This window comes from Dromiciops gliroides, chromosome 2 (genome assembly GCF_019393635.1).
Source record: "Dromiciops gliroides isolate mDroGli1 chromosome 2, mDroGli1.pri, whole genome shotgun sequence".
Lineage (NCBI taxonomy): Eukaryota > Metazoa > Chordata > Mammalia > Microbiotheria > Microbiotheriidae > Dromiciops > Dromiciops gliroides.
Window position 1 is genome coordinate 447,885,845 of NC_057862.1, and position 19,151 is coordinate 447,904,995.

General features: G+C 43.0%; 1 protein-coding gene across 1 annotated transcript; it reads left to right on the plus strand.

Annotated features, from left to right (window-relative positions):
• The first annotated feature begins 12,384 nt into the window (after positions 1–12,384).
• CTSZ (cathepsin Z) lies at positions 12,385–19,106 on the plus strand. Its single transcript, XM_043985233.1, has 6 exons — positions 12,385–12,628; positions 13,090–13,253; positions 17,159–17,338; positions 17,878–18,028; positions 18,244–18,409; positions 18,859–19,106. Exons 1-6 carry the CDS (start codon positions 12,486–12,488, stop codon positions 18,967–18,969), a joined length of 915 nt encoding a protein of 304 aa, XP_043841168.1. The 5' UTR covers positions 12,385–12,485; the 3' UTR covers positions 18,970–19,106.
• The last annotated feature ends 45 nt before the right edge of the window (positions 19,107–19,151 follow it).

A 19,151-nucleotide genomic window follows, 5' to 3' on the forward strand; every position in this document is an offset into this window, starting at 1 on the left:
AGGCCTCTTCCTATCTTCCCAGTCTTCTCATACCTTACTTCCCTCTACATTCTCTGTGATGCAGTGACCCTGGCCTCCTTGTTATTCCCCTCCCAACCCCACAAGACATCTCCCAATTCTTCACAATTTTACTAGCTGTCCCCAATGACTGGAATTCTCTCTCTTCTCATCTCCTCCTGACTTCCATGCTTCCTTCAGGTCTTGGCCAAAATTCCACCTTCTCCAAGAAGCATTGTCCATTCCCCCTACTACTGATGCCTTCCCTCTCGCTTATATTGGACTAGACAGCCTCTGAGGTCTATAACTGATGCACCTACAATTCCAGGGCTAACATCTTGAAGTTACACCTGTAGATCATAACCTCTTACCCACTCTCCCACTAAATCTGTTCTTCATCCTCATGGCCCCCTGTCCCAGTTCTCAAGGTGTAGAGTAGTGCAGTGTATAGAGCACCAGACTTGGAGTCAAGAAGACCTGGGTTCAAATTCTGCCTCAGCTAATACTAGCTATGTAACTCTAAGAAAGTCACTTAACCTTCCTGGGCCTCAGTTTCCTTATCTGAAAAGTGCAGATGACTCACAAATATGTATCTCTAGCTCTGACCTCTCTCTCCCATACTCTGGCCTCTGTCTGGTTGTCCCCCTGGCACCTCAAACCCAGAATATCCAAAATGGAGCTCATTCTCTTTCCTATAAATCATCAACAGGCATTTAAGTGCTTTATATGTACCAGACACCATTTCCCACTAAACCTACTCCTCCTTTGATCTCCGCCTATTGAATTCCTATATATTCTTTAAAGCCCAGCTTGATTGTCACCTTTTCCACCTCTGCTTTCACTCCTCACCTCATGTAACTCTTCATTTTGTTGTTTTTATCATACTCTTATTGTGTACTATCGTCATATGTATTGGTGCTTTTTCTCTCAATAGATGATAAACTCCAGAGAACAAAGTGTTTCATCTTCATATCAACCTCCAGTGCCTAGGAAGGTGGCCCACATTGTTGTAGGGGCTTAATAAACATTCACAACATAGGGGGCGGCTAGGTAGCACAGTGGATAAAGCACTGGCCCAGGATTCAGGAGTTCCTGAGTTCAAATCCGGCCTCAGACACTTGACACTTACTGGCTGTGTGACCCTGGGCAAGTCACTTAACCCCCATTGCCCCACAAAAAAAAAAAAAAAGAAAAGAAACACTTAAATAAACATTCACAACATGAATGAATGACTGAATGAATCTTGGAATCAGGGAGATCTGAATTTGAATTCTGCCTCATATACTTGCTAGCTACCTGATTCTGGGTCAGTCACTAACCCTCTCTGGGCCTCACCTTCCCCATCTATAAAATGGGCATAAGAATAACCCCTTCCTCACTGAGTTGTTGTGAGGATGAAATGACCTTATGTCCTATAAATGTTATCTACTAGTATTTTAGATTGCCCGACTTGCCATCTGAGTAACACAGAGGTAAATAAAACCAATTTAGTAACATAATGATCCTAGATTGACAAGCTTATTGTAGGCTTCATAAAGGCCAAAACACTGTAACTAGCCATTTGCTTTTCTGAAGAAAGAACGCCAGCTTCAAAATGCAATTCCCTCTGGAGAATAGGGCCAAAGCCCTAGGGATAGAATTTCGTTTTGTTACCCTTGATCAGTCACAAGGACACTATGGTGAGTCACTCTGGGCTCTCTCTTCCCCAGTCCTGAGTTCGGAGCCCCTCAGACCTGGGGTCTGGGTAATTTGATGCTTCCTTCAATGTAAAGAGATATGATTCTAACCATTTGGCAGCCTTGGCCCTGTTAAGCCTCAAACCTCCTTCTAAACTAGTCTCTCTCAAGTGTTCTCTTTCTAGTTCCGTTTGTAAAATCAAGGACTTCCAAGGCTTAGAATTTTCCAGTAACAACCCTTCCCCTCTTCTCTAGCTGCTGGGGAATGGTTAAGATTTTCCAAACTCTTCCTTTGATGCATAATCAGTAGCTGATTTCTACTTTTAACCTTCTTTTAATGTTCCACAACTTGAGGGCAAATCTCTCAAGATCAGATCAGGGGAATTTTCTTATAAGTCTTAACTCATCTAGGTGAGGAGGTCACCTGGGTTCTGCTAAGAGGCTGTGCTGGCAGGGTATGCCAGGGGACTCACCCCCTGGCAAGTGGCAACCAGGTAGGAAGACTGATAATAAACTGTGTCTTTTGTCTCACAATTAGCTGGAGGTCACGAGATGATGAATTTTTTCACCTGAGGAGCTCTTAGTTGAACCAGTACCCACAGTACAAAATTAAAGATCTTTGAAATCTTACGAACATTTATTGTTCCTATTACTCTCCTCTGGGTATAAGCCTTGCTTGTAAAATCCATTAATGAGACTAACCTTGGTGAGGGACTGGGTAGAGGAAGGAGGATGGGTAATTAAACAGGAAGATATTTAATAACCTTTCAATTCTATAGCTAACCAAATCAACCATACCCAAAATGTCTTACACCTTGTTAGACCCAATCCTGGGTGTGGTGTGGTGCTCTGGACTTTAACTCAGGAGATTTGGGTTCAAATTCTGATTCTGCCCTTGTGACCTTGGGTAAGATATTCAACTCCTGAAGCCTTCATTTTCTCATCTGTAAAATGAGGCAGTTGGATTAGATGACCCCTCAGGTCCCTTCCAGCTCCAGTTCTATGGGTCCTCTTGCCCACCCTTTACTATTTATGCTTCCTTGGGAGTACCAGGAGTCTATAGCTTGCTTTATCTAGAAAAGAGATTATTTTTTTCCCCTGAATTCTTTTTTTTTTTTGGTGAGGCAAATGGGGTTAAATGACTTGCCCAGGGTTACACAGCTAGTAAGTGTTAAGTGACTGAGGTCGGATTTGAACTTAGGTCCTCCTGACTCCAGGGCTGGTGCTCTATCCACTGTGCCACCTAACTGCCCCCAGCAAAGAGATTCTCAACCCTTTTTTGGGTCATGGGCCCCTTTGGCAGTCTGGGGAAGCCTACATTTAAACTCCTCAGAATAGGTACCACCTGACACCTATCAGAATGGCTAAAATGACAAAAAAGGAAAATAATAAATGTTGGAGAAGCTGTGGAAAAATTGGAACACTAATGCATTGTTGGTGGAGCTGTGAACTGATCCAACCATTCTGGAGAGCAATTTGGAATTATGCCCAAAGGGCTATAAAGCTGTGCATACCTTTTGACCCAGCAATACCACTTTTGGGTCTTTTTCCCAGAGATCATGGAAAAGGAAAGAGGACCCACATGTACAAAAATATTTATAGCTGCTCTTTATGTAGTGACAGGGAATTGGAAGTTGAGGGGATGCCAACAATTGGGGAATGGCTGGACAAGTTGTGGTATATGAATGTAATGGAATACGATTGTGCTATAAGAAACGATGAGTAGGAGGAGTTCAGAGAAACCTGGAGGGTCTTGCATGGGCTGATGATGAGTGAGATGAGCAGAACCAGAAGAACATTGTACACAGTATCATCAACATTGTGTGTTGATCTACTGTGATGGACTAGATTCTTCTCACCAATGCAATGGTACAGAAGAGTTCCAAGGGACTCATGATGGAAGAGGATCTCCAAATCCAGGACAAGGTAATCGATACTGCTAATACTACTGTCATTTGTTGTCTATATTCATAGTGGAAGGAAAAGCTAATGTCCAGTTAAAGGTTACTAAAATGAGAGATGTCATTTTGTTTTCCATCCAAATTTATGGACCCCCTGACATCTATCCATGGACTCTAAGATAAGATATCCTGAGTCTTGTTATGTAATTGCAACTAAACCCTTCCTACAGCAACCAGTCCTTTTGTTTTTTCCTGATTGAGGCTTTATCAGGAGTCCTTTATCCTGAGTGCTTTATCACTCTCTTCCTTCTCCACTCCTCAGCTAAATACCTCCTTCTTTACTGAGACCACTGAGGCAATCTGCCTGTGTTCCCTCTTCTCCCTGCTTCAGTACCTCAAAACCCTACTGAGGCAGCGAGGTGGTGCAGTGGATAGAGCACCGACCCTGGAGTCAGGAGCACCTGAGTTCAAATCCGGCCTCAGACACTTAACACTTACTAGCTGTGTGACCCTGGGCAAGTCACTTAACCCCATTTGCCTCACTAAAAAAAAAAAAAAACCCTACTGTACCATCTGTTATTTTCTTCTTCTTTGCTTCAGTCTCTGAGGAAGAGATAGCTCTTTTAGCTGAGGCCAAGATCTCTACTCCTGTCCTTGATCCTGCCTCTCCCTTGCCCTCAGGAAGCTTGTCTTTTGGATCATTCTCTTCCCACCTTGCTCTCCTCCCCAATACCTCCTTATCCATTGGCTCCTTCCTTGTTGTCCAGATCTCCCCCCACCCTTAAAAAACCTTTACTTGACCCTGTGCACAATTGGGGTTAAGTGACTTGCCCAAGGTCACTTAACCCCAATCCAGGGCTGGTGCCTTATCCACTGTACCACCTAGCTGCCAACCATAATTTACTCTTTCCTCCCCACCCTACTGTCAAATCGATTGAATTGCCAATACTTCATTCTGCTTGCACAACTCCAATTTCTCCTCTAGTCTTCACACATATGTATGAGATGATTATGGATTTGAGTCAGATTAAACTCTGAGAATGGGATCTGGAAGGTACCCAGCCCTGCCCCAGTATAGTTCGTTTATTGCTTGTCAAATTCTCACTGTCTCCTTTAAGTTTTATTGCCAATTAACAGTATTTTTACTTCTGCTCAGTCTCCCCACTTGTCAGCTACATATTAGTTTTGTCTGCAATCCATCATGTGTCAGAACCCCAGTCCCTGTTGAGTGGGTCAGGGAATTTGCCCACCAATTCAATACTCGGGACTCAAGAAGAAAGGACAGGGCTCGGCACAGGATGCAGCAATTAAGTTGAGACCAGATGTTAAGTGACATGTCTCTTTTTCTCAGAGCAGAATCCCCTTGGCCCTGGGGTCCCAACAATGGATTATTCTTTTCTTCCCAACATAGCCGAAGATAAATTTTAACCCTGTCATCCTTCTAGAATTAACACGACTACAGAACAATGCTGAAGCACCTGAGTGACTCTTCCTGTTATTCAGGTTGAATATCTTTAGAGACAGAGGTCGGGAGAGGGAAGTCAGTGGGAACTGTGAGATCTGAAACATCTGACTGTCACTCCCCCATTTCCTCTTCCTTTGGTTTGACCTTGTTCCCCCTCCCCTTTTCCCCCTTGTTCCTGGAACACGTATGCATGTCTCCATACATTGATCACGGGCTAAACACGCACCCTGGGTGAGACAGGATTGGATGTTAGATTGTGAGCTCGCCCTAGTGTGTGTGGGGACTTCCCCTATAAAAGGTCAAGGCATGTATTAGCTAGCTCGGCTCAGGCATTGAGTTTGCCCATTCCCATGGGAATGTAATAAATCTGTCTCTGCTCGACTTGGTGGTCTCCTCGAGTTATTTGGGTAAACTGAGGCAGTTTGCTCCAAACACATAGATATTAGCCTAGACAAGGTCCCTCACCTCTTCTCTGGATTTTTTGTTTGTTTTTGTTTTGCAGGGCAATGAGGGTTAAGTGACTTGCTCAGGGTCACACAACTAGTAAGTGTCAAGTGTCTGAGGCTGGATTTGAACTCAGGTCTTCCTGAATCCAGGGCTGGTGCTTTATCCGCTGCACCACCTAGCTGCCCCCATCTTCTCTGGATTTTTAATAGTCTTTATTGAGAAGTTCTCTTGAACTCCCTCAACCTCTTGGGAGAGGTATACCCATCAGCAAGGGTCTGGTGACTATGGATCAAGGATAGCAGGCCACATTGAAAGCAAAGAGATTTATTGGAATGCTAAGGAAATGTGCTTTTACTAACAGCAAATTCCAATTCCTGTGGTACAAATTTTATTTTCATACTATTTCATGCCTTCTTAGAGTACTCCGCCAATCAGCAGTATTTTGTGGCAACATAGGATAAAAAAAAAGTGAAGCATTTTATAGGAGAGGGAGGGGTAGAGAAAGAGGGGACTCAAACAAGGGAGAAATGGGGAGTATTTGGAATGCAAATGGAAGGATTTATTATCAGAATAAGAAAACATTCTCTGTTAAAGGACAGGAGATAAGAGGAAGAGACCAAATGCTTAAAAGACAAAACTATGGGGTCTCTTATCCAAGGATAGCAAATAGTTGTTGAAATAGTGGATGAGACCATCTGCTTTCCTAGGTCCTTAACTTTTTTTCTTAAAGAGATTTTATTGCATATTCAGTTTCCCATTTTCTCCCTCCCACCTTCTTCTCTCCCCACCCCCACAATGAGAAAGCAAAAAAACCAAAATCTGTTACAAACATGAATAGTCAAGCAAATATAAATTCTTGCATTGTCTCTCTCTCAATATACATATGTTTGTATGTATATATACATATATGGCAGCATATTTTCATCTTGAGTTCTCTGAAATTGTGGTTCATTATTGTATTAGAGTTCTTTAGTTTTTCAAAGTCTTTATAATATTATTGTTATATAAATTGTTCTCCTCATTCTGCTTACTTTGCTCTACATCAGTTCATACAAATCTTCCCAGATTTCTCTGAAACCATCCTCTATTGATGAGCACCCTGTCAATTTCCAAATCTTTACCACCACAAAAAGTTGCTATAAATATTTATATAAATATAATTAATATAAATATAATATAAATATAAAATATAAATATTTTTGTACCTATGGTTCATTTTTCTCTTTCTTTGATCTCTTTGGGGTATAGGGAATAAGGATTTAATCATATGCGAGACACTGTGATAACGACTTTATAAATATTATCTCTTTTGTTCCTCATTACACCTCTGCAAAGCAGGTGCTATTACTATTCCCATTTTATAATCAAGGAAACTGAGGCAAACAGAGCTTAAGTGTTTTGCCCAGGGTCACACAGTTAGTAAGTGTCTGGGGCTGGATTAGAACTCAGGTCTTCCTGTGTGGGAATTATAATTGTCCGATCTGCAAGAAAAACCACTGAGGCAGAGCTCTGAGGAATAGTACTTTATTAAAGGATCCATGGTTCCCTCTAATGAAGTGGATCTCAGTTATTCCTCATGATCTGAAATGCCTCTGGTTCCCATGACCTTGTTTTTGTAGGGTTTGATACCCAAATATGCAAAAGAGGAATGGTAAAATATAGAATCTCTCTGATCTTGCTTTTGAGGGCTCAAAATGACGTATCGGCAGGGGGTTACAGGTTGGGTGAAGCTCAGGGCATCTCCACTGACTAAGTGGTCATAAATGGTCACCTGTTCTGTTGGACAAGAGAGAGTCGTCCAGGCATAACTCCTTCCTGAAGCCTTATGCAATTCCCTCAGCAAAGCAATCCAGGCTCTTCTTATTATATTATATTATTATATCCCCTCCAGCAGAACTGAATTCCCAGGGGATTAATTTTTTTTTGGTCTAGCCTTAGGACCCAGTCACCTGAGCTGTATGATCTTTCTGCTTGCTCTTCAACCTAACAGATAGATTGCTCCATCCTTGTGGTAGCCACGGTCCACTTGACATTCTTTGTGGACCCCAGGAGAAACCCCCTTTATGAAAAAGCCCCCTCCCCTTACTGATCAAAAAGGTGATGCAATACTGAGATCCAAACCCGATTTGGTCACAGGGGACTCTCATATCTTCACTGGATTCAGCAGGACCGGGTTCATGCATTTCACAAGCCCTTACTGTGTATCCACAGCATCCCAGCCTTTTTTGCCTCCTTGAAGGTCTATTCTGTGATACCTTTATTTTTCAATTTTAATTTCTGTTGATACATCATGTTTTTACATTACCTTCCCTTTTGAATATATCCTTTCCACTTTCCTCCCTTCTTGTGCCCTCCCCACCCCAATGAACTATCCTTTGTTTAAAAAGGGGGGGAGGAAAAGCAGCTTAATGAAACTAACCCAACTTCTTAAGATGTCTACACACATACTCTTAAGTTCCCCTTCCTCTTAATGGGCTCTCCCTATGTTTGCTTCAGTGAAGCTTGTTACTCCTCCACATGGATAGAAGTGCTTATTATTAGGTTCTTATTTAGATTTTCAGAAGCGAGAACTGGGGGATAGTGGAGGGTGGGGAGAGATAAACATAATGGAGGGGATCTGGGAAGGAGCCCCTACTTTTACCTAAATTATCAAGTCAGAAAAGCAGAGTCCAGTAGTAGTTCTGTATGTGTGTGTGTGTGTGTGTGTGTGTGTGTGTGTGTGTGTGTGTGTATAGTTGTAGAGAAATCTTATCTCTGAGGAACTGATTGTGCAAAGACAGTATCAAAGCATAATTATGACACACTCTAGACCAATCAGTTCTCACCCCCTTTTCTAGGTTCCTCATTTACTATAATCAGATGGCAAGTTCTCATTTCATAATGATTAACTCATTTTGACACTGAAACTAGCTGACTACTAGAGAAGATCAAACAAAAGAAGCACTTCAAGTCATAAAGCATTCCTAGGACCTTTTATTCCCTGAATAAGTTTCTTGGAGGGGAAGGGCAACTTCTGAGCTAAGGAAAAAAGTGTGTCCTGGCCCTACTTGGGCTGCCTTGAAACCGCTTCTGTAGGATTTTCAAGTTATTTCTCTTGAATAAATGGTTGGTCTTTGCATCACCTAACAGTGTAGAGGAGAAAGAGTTTCCAGCTAAACATCTTTGGGGTGTGGGAGGGGAAAGCTTTGGGCATCTCACTCCCCTGGGGTCCAAGACGATCCTGGAGAACTTTGGAGGATTGGAAGACTCTGATCTTCCCATATGCCTATAGGCTTCCTAACAGTGAATCCAGAATAACTGGCTGATGGCAATGTCTGTACTGGGACCTAAGAACAGATTGAAAAGCTCAGCGGAAAAGTTACACAATACCTAAGAGGGACTATCTTGAGGACTCCTGTAAAAGGATTTATTTCTAGGAGCTGTGAATTACATCTTTGTCCCATGTACGTGGGTCCGTCAAAATTGAGCTCAGGCCCTACATAGCACTGGTCTCAAGTTCCTGTTCAGATTTGACATGACTGTTGGAGAAGTCAGCATGGTCACCCAGGGCAAGATTCCTAAAGTCACTCCTGAAGCTCCCCTGGGCACCAATGCTACTGTACTGGTTACACAATCCGGATTATAGAATGATGAGATGCTGAAACACTCTCCTGACCTTTTGGAAGTCACAAGACCAGAGGCTTCATTCCCTCTGCTTAAAATGAAAAAGGACAGAAACAGAGGCCAAGGACCCAGGCCCTTTCACAAAAGGTTCATAGGGGAGAAAGCTCCAAGGCTTCTCTCCTCTTCCAGCATTTCTGTGAGCAATAAGCAAGTGCCATGAGTGCCAAGGAGAAGAGAGTAGGCTAAAGCCAAGTTAGGCTTTTTGAAAGGTACCCCCAGATCTGACTACACAGCCAGTTGAAGTGTTCTTCTAACTGAGTGGTTACAGTATTTCTACACATTCCAGTCTCTCCAGAGAGCAGGCCCCTCAGCCTCTCCACTTGGGAAAGTTCGACAAGTTTAGAAAAGAATGGAAACTGACTATCCTGGGACTGGGTAATGAGATCCCTGTCATTGAAAGGGCTTCAAGCAAAGCCTGGATAATCACTTATCAGTGATGTTGTAAATGAGATTCTTGTTCAGGCATAGGTTAAGACTAAATGGTTGCTGAGGTCTAGTTCTAGTCTAAAACATGAAATTCCTTTTCCTTCCAGTATTTGTCAATATCCTTGATCAATGTAGATTAATCCTGAACATGAAATGACTTGCCTAGGGTCCCCATAACTAGTGACTTGTAGAAGTCTAGGTGTACACTCCAAATCCAGTACTCTTCTTACCGCGCCTCCCCAATCCCATTCCCTTTTCTTGCCTCCTTTTTTTTTTTTGGTGGTGCAATGAGGGTTAAGTGACTTGCTCAGGGTCACACAGCTCGTAAGTGTCAAGTGTCTGAGGTCAAATTTGAACTCAGGTCCTCCTGAATCCAGGGCTGGTGCTTTATCCACTGCACCACCTAGCTGCCCCTCTTGCCTCCTTTTGTGTGTTGTCTCCCCTTTAGGTTGTAAGCTTATTGAAAGCATGGGCTGTCTTCCTTTTTATTAATTGTATCCCCACTACTTAGCATAGTGACTGACACAGTAGGCACTTCATAAATGTTTATTGGATTAGATTGGATTGACTCTGTTGCCCCCATGTCTTGTCCATAAAAGAACTAATTTAAAAATACAGTCTGGAAATGAATGTAAGGAGAACTGTTCATTGTCCATGTAGTAAAATTCCATAATGAATTGTCTCTTGGTGGCTCATTACAAGACTCATAACATAACTTGCAACTAGTAGGCGCTTTACAAAATATTTGTTGAGTTGAATTAGGTATAGATTTAGTTATATCCTGGGTCAAATCATATGTCCCCAAACACAAGAGGGAAAACGTAATGTAATGTTGTCTTGTCCCCTGGCACTTTTGTTAACAAAAAGTTTCTTTTGGGTACTTTAAATTGTTAACTATGTTTAAAATACATTTTATTACTGAAAATAGCTAAAATATTTGAGTCTGGCATTTTTTTTTCAGATGGGAATGGGTAGAAAATAAGAGATGTCTTGAATCTGTCTGGCTAAAAGTATTATTGGTATTCACCATAACTGAGCTGAGAACAGGCAGGATAGAGATCATTGCCCAAGAGAGGAGTAATACAATCAATAACTCTCATATTAACTTCTGTTTTCAGTTCCTCACTTCAATTTAAGGATTGTTTTGTTTTCGTTTTTTTTTCTTTTTCCTTTTCTTTTCTTTTTAAATATTCACATGTAAGACAAATTATTTTTCTTTAGAGTGTTAGTTCAGACCACTTGGGCTAATATCTGGGTTTTACCTCTTATTTGCAGGTCTTTGGACAGGTGGCTCTCCCTCTTTGGGCCTCAGTGTCCTCATATGTAAAATGAAAGGGTTGAACTAATTGACCCCTTAGGCCTCTTCCAGCTATGATCTGATGAACTACTTCATTTTCTGTAAAACCATTATAACCTATTCTTGGACAGAAACTGAACTGCTAGGATAGTGTTTCTCAAACTGTTCCTTAGAACCATTTCATGAAGCAGTCCAAAAGAGTCCTGGAAACAAAGTAAGTTGTAATAGTGGATAAGCAGACCCAGCAAACCTATGTGTTCTGTTGTCTTTGTTGTCCCTTGGTCAGTTATGACATGGATTCATCCAAGGAGGGAAATTATGGGAGATTGCCATTAGCCCTGTATGTGAATTTTGGGCCATTATTTATAAAAATGATGAAAGTGTATAGGGTGGTTTAAAGATGTTGCTTCAGCCTATTAATATGAGTCAACTATCAAATATAACCCAGAATGTGGCGTTTTAATTTGTAAGCAATGGATAAATGAAATGTTAACTCTTAGGGAAACACAAGTAAAGATATTCAGGCCCTAAATTGTGGTTAGTAAAATTTTGCTATTTGAGGTTACAATTCTTGGAACCATAATTTATTATTGTTTTGAGTTTTGATTAAAAGGTCGGTTGTTTGAATTGTCATGAAGCCAGTAGTTAAAAAAAAAAGCATATGTTGTAGTCTGGGAACTGCTAAAGGTCTGTGCCTGGGAAAAGTTTTAGTGACAACAGTGCTATTGCCTAAGCTAAGAGTCTCCTGACTTTTGCCATTGTGCTATTTCCTTTCTGAACAGTAAATTTTCCTACTTGGTTAATCCCTTGCAGTTTTGAGATTTGGGCTTCTCTAGATTGACAACCTAAAAGGTGGTTTGAGATGTAAGTCTAGCAGTCAGAAGAGAGATTGATATTGGAGAAAAAAAATCTGGGAATCATGCTTAGAGGTGGTATGGAAGCTAAGTGTATTGATGAGATTATGGGAAAAGAAAAAGGACAAGGAAAGACCCTTGAAGGAATCCGGAAGAGATTCATAACCCCCTTATGACATAAATATAAATTTATCAGTATTATCCGACAGTCGTGAAGTGTATCCCAGACAGCTCCTTTTAGAGGTTCCTGGGACCTCAGCGATATGGGAGGCGGGATCTGAGCATCTTTCTAGTTCTTGAACTTTATTTAGTTTCCCTGTTAGGGCAAGGCTCTTTCAGCCCAAAGGACTTTGTGAAAAATCATCCGTGGGTAGATTTGCCTCCAAGACAAGTTCAAAATCAGCTCACTTGGAGTGTGGAGCTAGGGAAGAGGACCGGGGCGCAGCCTTTGTGGTCTCGTCGGACCGGCGCGGGGCCCCAGTCGGCCTAGAACGAGTTGGGGGGCCAGTGGGGGCCTCCCTGGGGCCCCGCAGCTTCCCAGAAGTGTGGGCGGAGCGGAGCTAGGAGATCGACTAGCTCGGGCTGGCCTGGGGCGAGGGAGGAGGAGAAAGGTGGGGAGGCCCGCCTCGGGGGTGGGTCCGAGCGGAGGCCGCTTTAAGAAGCCCGGGACGGCGCTGCCGAAATCCGTAGCTCCCAGGCGGGGAAGGGAGGAGTAGAGGGGACTGCGAGGGAGTGCCGGCTGCCGGGAGGAAGCGCGGGATGGCTCTGCCTCGGGGGCTGCAGCTGCCACTGCTTCTCCTGGTGCTCTGGGGCAGCTGGAGCCCGAGCTCCGCGGGCATCTACTACAAGGAGGGCCAGAGCTGCTACCGACCTCCGCTGGGGGACCAGCCCCAAGGGCGCAGGTGGGGAGGAGGGCCCTGGCCCCCCACCCCACATCACCCCACCCCACCCCGGAAGCGCTCGGCGCGCGCCTCCTCCGCTCCAGCCCGGGGCGGCACTGAGGGGAGGGGGAGGGTCAGAACTCTAGCGGAGAGCAGGGGCCCCGAGTGTTCTCGGAAGTTTTCGGGTGCTCCATCCCCCCGCAAAAGAGGAGACGGTTCAGCCCGGGCGAAGCTGCTGAAGGGACCCCTGCCTCCCTACTCCAGGCTCCCCTGTAGGCGCAGGGTCTGGGGCTTAGCACATGCCTGTCCCTGGGTGGGGATGGGGAGAGGGTGCGTGTGCATGTACGTGTATATGTGTGCGCGCGCGTGCAAGCATGTGTGAGTTTGTGTACGGGACTGAAAGATGAGTGCGAGTTAAGGAAACCCGGGAGCCTCCCGCCTGACCCGGGTCCTCAAGGCGACTTCCGCTCTCTCCACTTTAGGACCTACCCCAGGCCCCACGAATACTTGTCTCCCTCTGAGCTGCCCAAAGCCTGGGACTGGCGCAACGTGAACGGGGTCAACTATGCCAGCATCACCCGGAACCAGCACATCCCCCAGTACTGCGGCTCCTGCTGGGCCCACGGCAGCACCAGCGCCATGGCAGGTGGGTCAGAGGGGAGGGCAGGACACCAGTCGGGTTTGAGCCAAATTGGGGAAAAAAAGCCCCGTCTTCCGTTCCTGTCAATGTGGTCGGAGTTTGGGGTTCTCTGCGGGTCATCCTAGAACTTTGCCAAGGCAGAGAAAAGCGGCTGATTGCCGAATAACCAGAAATTCCCCCAACATGACTGGGCATTCTGAGCATCTGTGTGTCCGAGATTCTGCGAATTCACAACATTGCCAAACCGGCCCGTTGGCTGACTCAGACCCACGGGACCTCGCAGGTTCTGATTGGAGAAACCCAATTTTACGGTAACATTCTTACAGAACCCCAGATAGCTATTCGCGGCGCTTCTCAAAGTTTGGAAAAATCACTGTTCTTGAGAATAAAGAATTTACACTTAGTGGATGCTTGAAACTCTCTTGTTATTGGATTAATACCAGTTTCTGGGCTTGAGAGCTCTTGACCTTTACGAAGACCTCTGGGTATTTGGGGGAGAAGGGAAGGGGAGTGTCGTTGGCACGATAAGCGAGAAAATCCTTTGGGCACGGAACCTCAGAAGCTTTGTATACAAAGGACAGACAAGTTGCCTGTATGCTTCATTGCTAGAGGAATTTTGACTGATTGTTAAAATATAGAATTTCCCCCACGTGTTTCCCCTCCTGGCTTTTTTCCCTCAGCTCTTCCTGGGCGTTGCATAACCTACTAGGTTATCTCAGTAGAGTAGGTCTGAGGTAGGTGGATGAGGAGTGATATGGTCGAATGGGCACTCTAGGGCTGGGACTTTGTACGTTGCGCGTTGCTCAAATTTCTCCTAGTGAAATACATGCTTATATCCTTTAGTGGATAGGGCGAAGGCGGCCCCTGGGGTAAAGTCCGAAGCAGAAGTTTTGCTTTCACATGAGAACTAAGGTCACAATGTCATGGCTTGTTGCTCCTTCCTCTTTCTCTAGTTATACTGGGAAGGGACAGGATGGAATTCCCTAAGTGTGGCCGGGAGAAGGCTTCCAGAGTTTCAGTTTTTGTTTTCTGTCTTGAAGAGAAGAGACAAAAGTTGGCAGGAATTTAATTCGCTAGGCTCAGGCCCCCTAGGAAGCAGGCTTAATCATACGAGGACTGCCCAGTAGACTTTTACTGCTATCTTTTGCTTTAACCAAGAGAGGCAATGTTGTATAATATAGTATACATATAATAGAAAACTGAAGAAGCTAGGAAGACCACGGGTCAAGTCCTGCCTCTGACTTATGCTGTGTGTGCTCTGAGCAACTCCAAGTAGGTGCCGGTCTGCATCGGTAAAGGGGCTTTGCTCATCTACTGGAGTCACAGGTCCAGTTTTTTAGTAATTTACAAATAAATTACTTCCTTCCACTACCTAGGAGACCACCACTGCCCACAAAGATTTTTAAATATTAAGGGAAAATTGTTTATCGAAATAAAGGTTTTTCTGACAGTATATGCAATATTTCTTTCTCATAATCCCCCTACCTCTGCAATGGAGAAAGGTGCATAACTTTTTTTCCCCCAACTCTTCTCTGGGGCCAAACTTGGTCATTGTAATTTCACAAGGTTCAGATTCATTGTATTTGTTCTTCCTCTTTACATTGTTGTAGCTTTACATGTCAGACTTAATCCTAGTTCACTTAAGAGTTTTGGGGCCACTTTTTTCCACCATTAATGATTGTGTTAAGTCAAACATGACATTTGCATTTTGTTTTTTTTGTGTTTTTTTTTTTTTGCAGGGCAATTGGGGTTAAGTGACTTGCCCAAGGTCACACAGCTAGTAAGTGTCAAGTGTCTGAGACCTGATTTGAACTCAGGAACTCCTGAGTCCAGGGCCGGTGCTTTATCCACTGCACCACCTAGCCACCCCGGCATTTGCATTTTGAAGCCAAATAGAAATGGTCCTTGAATTTTTTTCACAATAGTTCTCCCTCAAAGTGGCAGAGATGACTGAGCTTTGACTGTACTTTAAAAATCGGCGAGCAGCCCCATTTCTCTAACAGTTAAAAGGCTAGCTCTCTGTGACAAGCAATGACTTTTGAGGTTCCTGCTAGCTCCAGCACTGTCCCTCTCCTGTTAGCAGTGAGGAAAAGGGACAAAGTACCAGTACACATTTACATTATATATTGGAATCCTGATATAATGGGATCACCATTCTAGTTAAGGGATGGTCAAAGAGGTGAAATCAGCTCCCCTAAGAAGGTCCATTTCTTTCTTTCTTTCTTTTTTTGCCTAAGGTCACACAGCTAGTAAGTATCAAGTGTCTGAGGCTGGATTTGAACTCAGGTCCTCCTGAATCCAGGGCTGGTGCTTTATCCACTGCGCCACCTAGCTGCCCCAGTCAATTTGTTTCTTAATTAAATCCTTTGCTGTAAGCCCAAGGTTTCATTCTGATACTAGACTCTACTCTCTGGTGAAGAAACATTTTGGGAAGAAACACTGTGTGGCATGGTTAATAGTGCTTCATTTAGGTTTGTGTTCTGACACTTAGTGGCTGTGTGACCCTTGGCAAGTCAGCCTCTCCAAAGCCTCAATTTCCTCATCTGTCAGATAGGAATATTAATAGTACCCTATACAGGGATGTCCTCTAACCAGCCCTAAACTGGTTGAGTTGATTGTTAAATTTCAGTGTGTGCATTTACACCTCAGAAATGGGCAATCAGATACAAATCTGAGCTTGATTTATTATAATAGCTAATGTCTAAATAACACTTAGGGTGTACCAGGTACTGTTCTAGGCAGTTTATAATTATCTCATTTGATCCTCACAACAACCCTGGGAGGAAGGGCTATTATCCCCATTCTTCAGGTAAGGAAACTGAGGTAAACAGGGGTCCAGTGATTTGCCCTGGGTCACACAGCTAATGTGTCTGTGGCTGGATTTGAACTGGGGTCTTCCTAACTTCAGGCTTAGGGGTCTACCCACTGCATCACCTAGCTTCCTATTGTTGATTATGCAGACTTATGACAAAAATTAAGCTTAATGTGTATATACATCTCTCCCTCCCCTCCTACTCAGTTGAGCATTTATTAGCATCCCTCTGTGTTTCATAAACATTGCTTGAGCTCCAGGGCTAGGAGATTGAAATCACCACCAGGCTTCTGGCAACAGAAATAATAAATAATAACTGGCATTTATATGGTGCTTTAAAGTTTGCAAAGTGCATTACTCCATTATCTTATTTGAGCCTTAAAACCTGCCTGACTTCACCTCACAGGATTGTTGAGAATCAAATGAAATAATGTATGTAAAACATTTTAAAGTGCTATGTAAGCTACTATGATCTAAGTATACTTTTTCTGTAAAAAAAGAAAACTCTAATAAACTAAAATTTGGCCCTTCCAAAAAAAAACAAAACCCCAAACACAAAACAACCCACCTCAGAAAGGAGAATTATGAACATTTAGAGTGATTTGGAAATAACTTGGAGTCAGAAGCAGCTTGATTCCCTGACAATGCAATTGGATTTTTAAAATGTATGAGGTGGGGGGGGGGGGGCAGCTAGGTGGTACAGTGGATAGAGCACCTGCCCTGGAGTCAGGAGGACCTGAGTTCACATCTGGCCTCAGACACTTAACACTTACTGGCTGTGTGACCCTGGGCAAGTCACTTAATCCCAATTGCCTCACCAAAAACAAAAACAAAAGTATAAGGTACCTTCCTTGCTATTTACAGAGAGACTAGTCTCTTACGCAGGTGGAAAAAATACAAGGGAACTTAAAAAAAATTGTCTCGAGAAAACTATATCCATATTGCCCACTTCTCCTTGTGACCAAACAATTTGGTCTGTGACCATGTTATGCAGCAAATCCAAGTGACCCAGGTTGAGTTCATATTTATTTGCCAACTTTGATTGGGAAACATCTTTTTTCTGGTATAGTATTGAGGGCTGGGACTTTTCGTTATATAGATCGAATCAACATTAAGAGGAAGGGAGCTTGGCCATCTGCGCTCCTGTCTGTGCAGCATGTGATTGACTGTGGAGAAGCTGGGTCCTGTAACGGGGGTTCTGATCTGTCTGTGTGGCAATATGCTCACAAGCATGGCATTCCTGATGAGACCTGCAACAACTACCAGGCCAAAGACCAGGGTAAGCAAATAGCTTTGAAAGTCACTGCAAATGTATAATTAGCTTAAGCAGGCTGCTGTGTAAGAAATCTACTTCAGAAAGCTAATTATTTGTTGGCATTGTAACTTACTAAAACATGAGACAGCTTTTCTGTGTGAGGGACACAAGAAGTGCCCCTCATTCCCTGTCCTGATTATCTCATTTTGTCTCCTTCCTTTTCTTTCTTATTACCTTCCCCCTTCTCTCTTCCATCTGTGCCTTACTTGGGGCAAGATAGTCAGTCTTGGGAAGTAGGTTCTTTGATTATTTTCCCATCATGTGGAAGGTGGCTACTTTTCACTGATTGCCCATATGATTTTAAGATTGTCATAGCATTCTAAGGAGTTTGCTCTTAGTGATCCCATTAAAAAGTAGATGTTTTGACTAGCTTATTTCTGTCCCTATCATCTTTTAAATTAATATTTTCTTTTATAAGTGGGAAAGCAGTTAAGCTTTTGCTTTATTCAAAACCCCTTAAAAAAAGATCTCTCATCTTATGGTTTATCTAACTTTGCCTGTAGAATGTGACAAGTTTAATGAATGTGGTACATGTACGGGATTCGGCCAATGCTATTTCATCAAGAACTATACCCTCTGGAAAGTTGAGGACTATGGTTCCATTTCTGGGAGAGAAAAGATGATGGCAGAAATATATGCAAATGGTCCTATCAGGTAAAAAGGGAGCCTGTCTTTCCTCCCTTGTTTCTGGGGCTGGTGGTAGGAGTTGGAAAAGCCCAGGGTTTGGGAATATGAACCACCATTGGCTATATAATGTTAAAAACATTTACTGATTAAGCAAGGGAGACCTTTGAACTGAAATGACTCAGATGATGTGGTGTTGTTTTTTTTAAAAACTTAAAGTATACCCTTTTTTCTCCCTTTTTTAGTTGTGGCATAATGGCAACAGAAGGCATGGATAATTATACTGGAGGGATCTATTTTGAATACAATTCTGATCCTATGATAAACCATATCGTTTCTGTGGCTGGGTGGGGTGTTAGCGATGATGGAACAGAATACTGGATTGTCCGGAATTCGTGGGGTGAACCCTGGGTAAGTCCATTTTTCTTTGCCAAGTATTAACCAAGTGAAACACACACACAGGTATTTGATGTTTTAGTGTAGTGTAGATAACAGACCTGACTAGGTTGTTGAGGCTAGAAATGATGCTGGGTCTTACGAAGAAATTCTGCTTTTAAAGGCAACATTTGGCAGGATTTATGTTGCAGGTTAATACTGAAATGAGACATAGCTCTAGGAGATACAGTGGAAAAGGTCATAAAAAGGACAACTGAACAGTTAAAAGTCCAAAACATTGGGCTGGCTTCAAGTCACATAAGTTTGTTGGGGCTCAGGTTTCTTATCCATATAAAAGATAATTTAAAAGAATCCTCCTTCTGAAGGTAGATACTTATAATGCCTGTGTCCACATATACAAAGGGACCTTAAAAAAGCAAGAAATAGCAAATAACTTAAAGGAATTATTTTTTTTCCCTTCACAGGGTGAAAAAGGCTGGATGAGGATTGTAACTAGCACATTTAAAGACGGAGAAGGCAGTAAATTCAATCTTGCTATTGAAGAAAGCTGTGCATTTGGGGATCCCATAGTTTAAGTTGTTAAATATAGCTAATTAATCTCATATTTGCAACCTCATGGATCACATCCTTCCAAAGGTGGAAGTATACAGATCACTGCTCTACAATGAAATGATTTACTTGTTATAATAAACTACTTTAGAAAAGTGGAAAAGGTCTTTTTCAAATTGATGCTATTGGTAAGAAAGAACCAAGTGCC

Coding starts and splice junctions, on each gene's coding strand:
- CTSZ (XM_043985233.1), top strand. CDS start 12,486: ATGGCTCTGCCTCGGGGGCTGCAGCTGCCACTGCTTCTCCTGGTGCTC. Junction 17,339..17,877: donor CTACCAGGCCAAAGACCAGG/GTAAGCAAATAG, acceptor CTTTGCCTGTAG/AATGTGACAAGTTTAATGAA. Junction 18,410..18,858: donor ATTCGTGGGGTGAACCCTGG/GTAAGTCCATTT, acceptor TTCCCTTCACAG/GGTGAAAAAGGCTGGATGAG.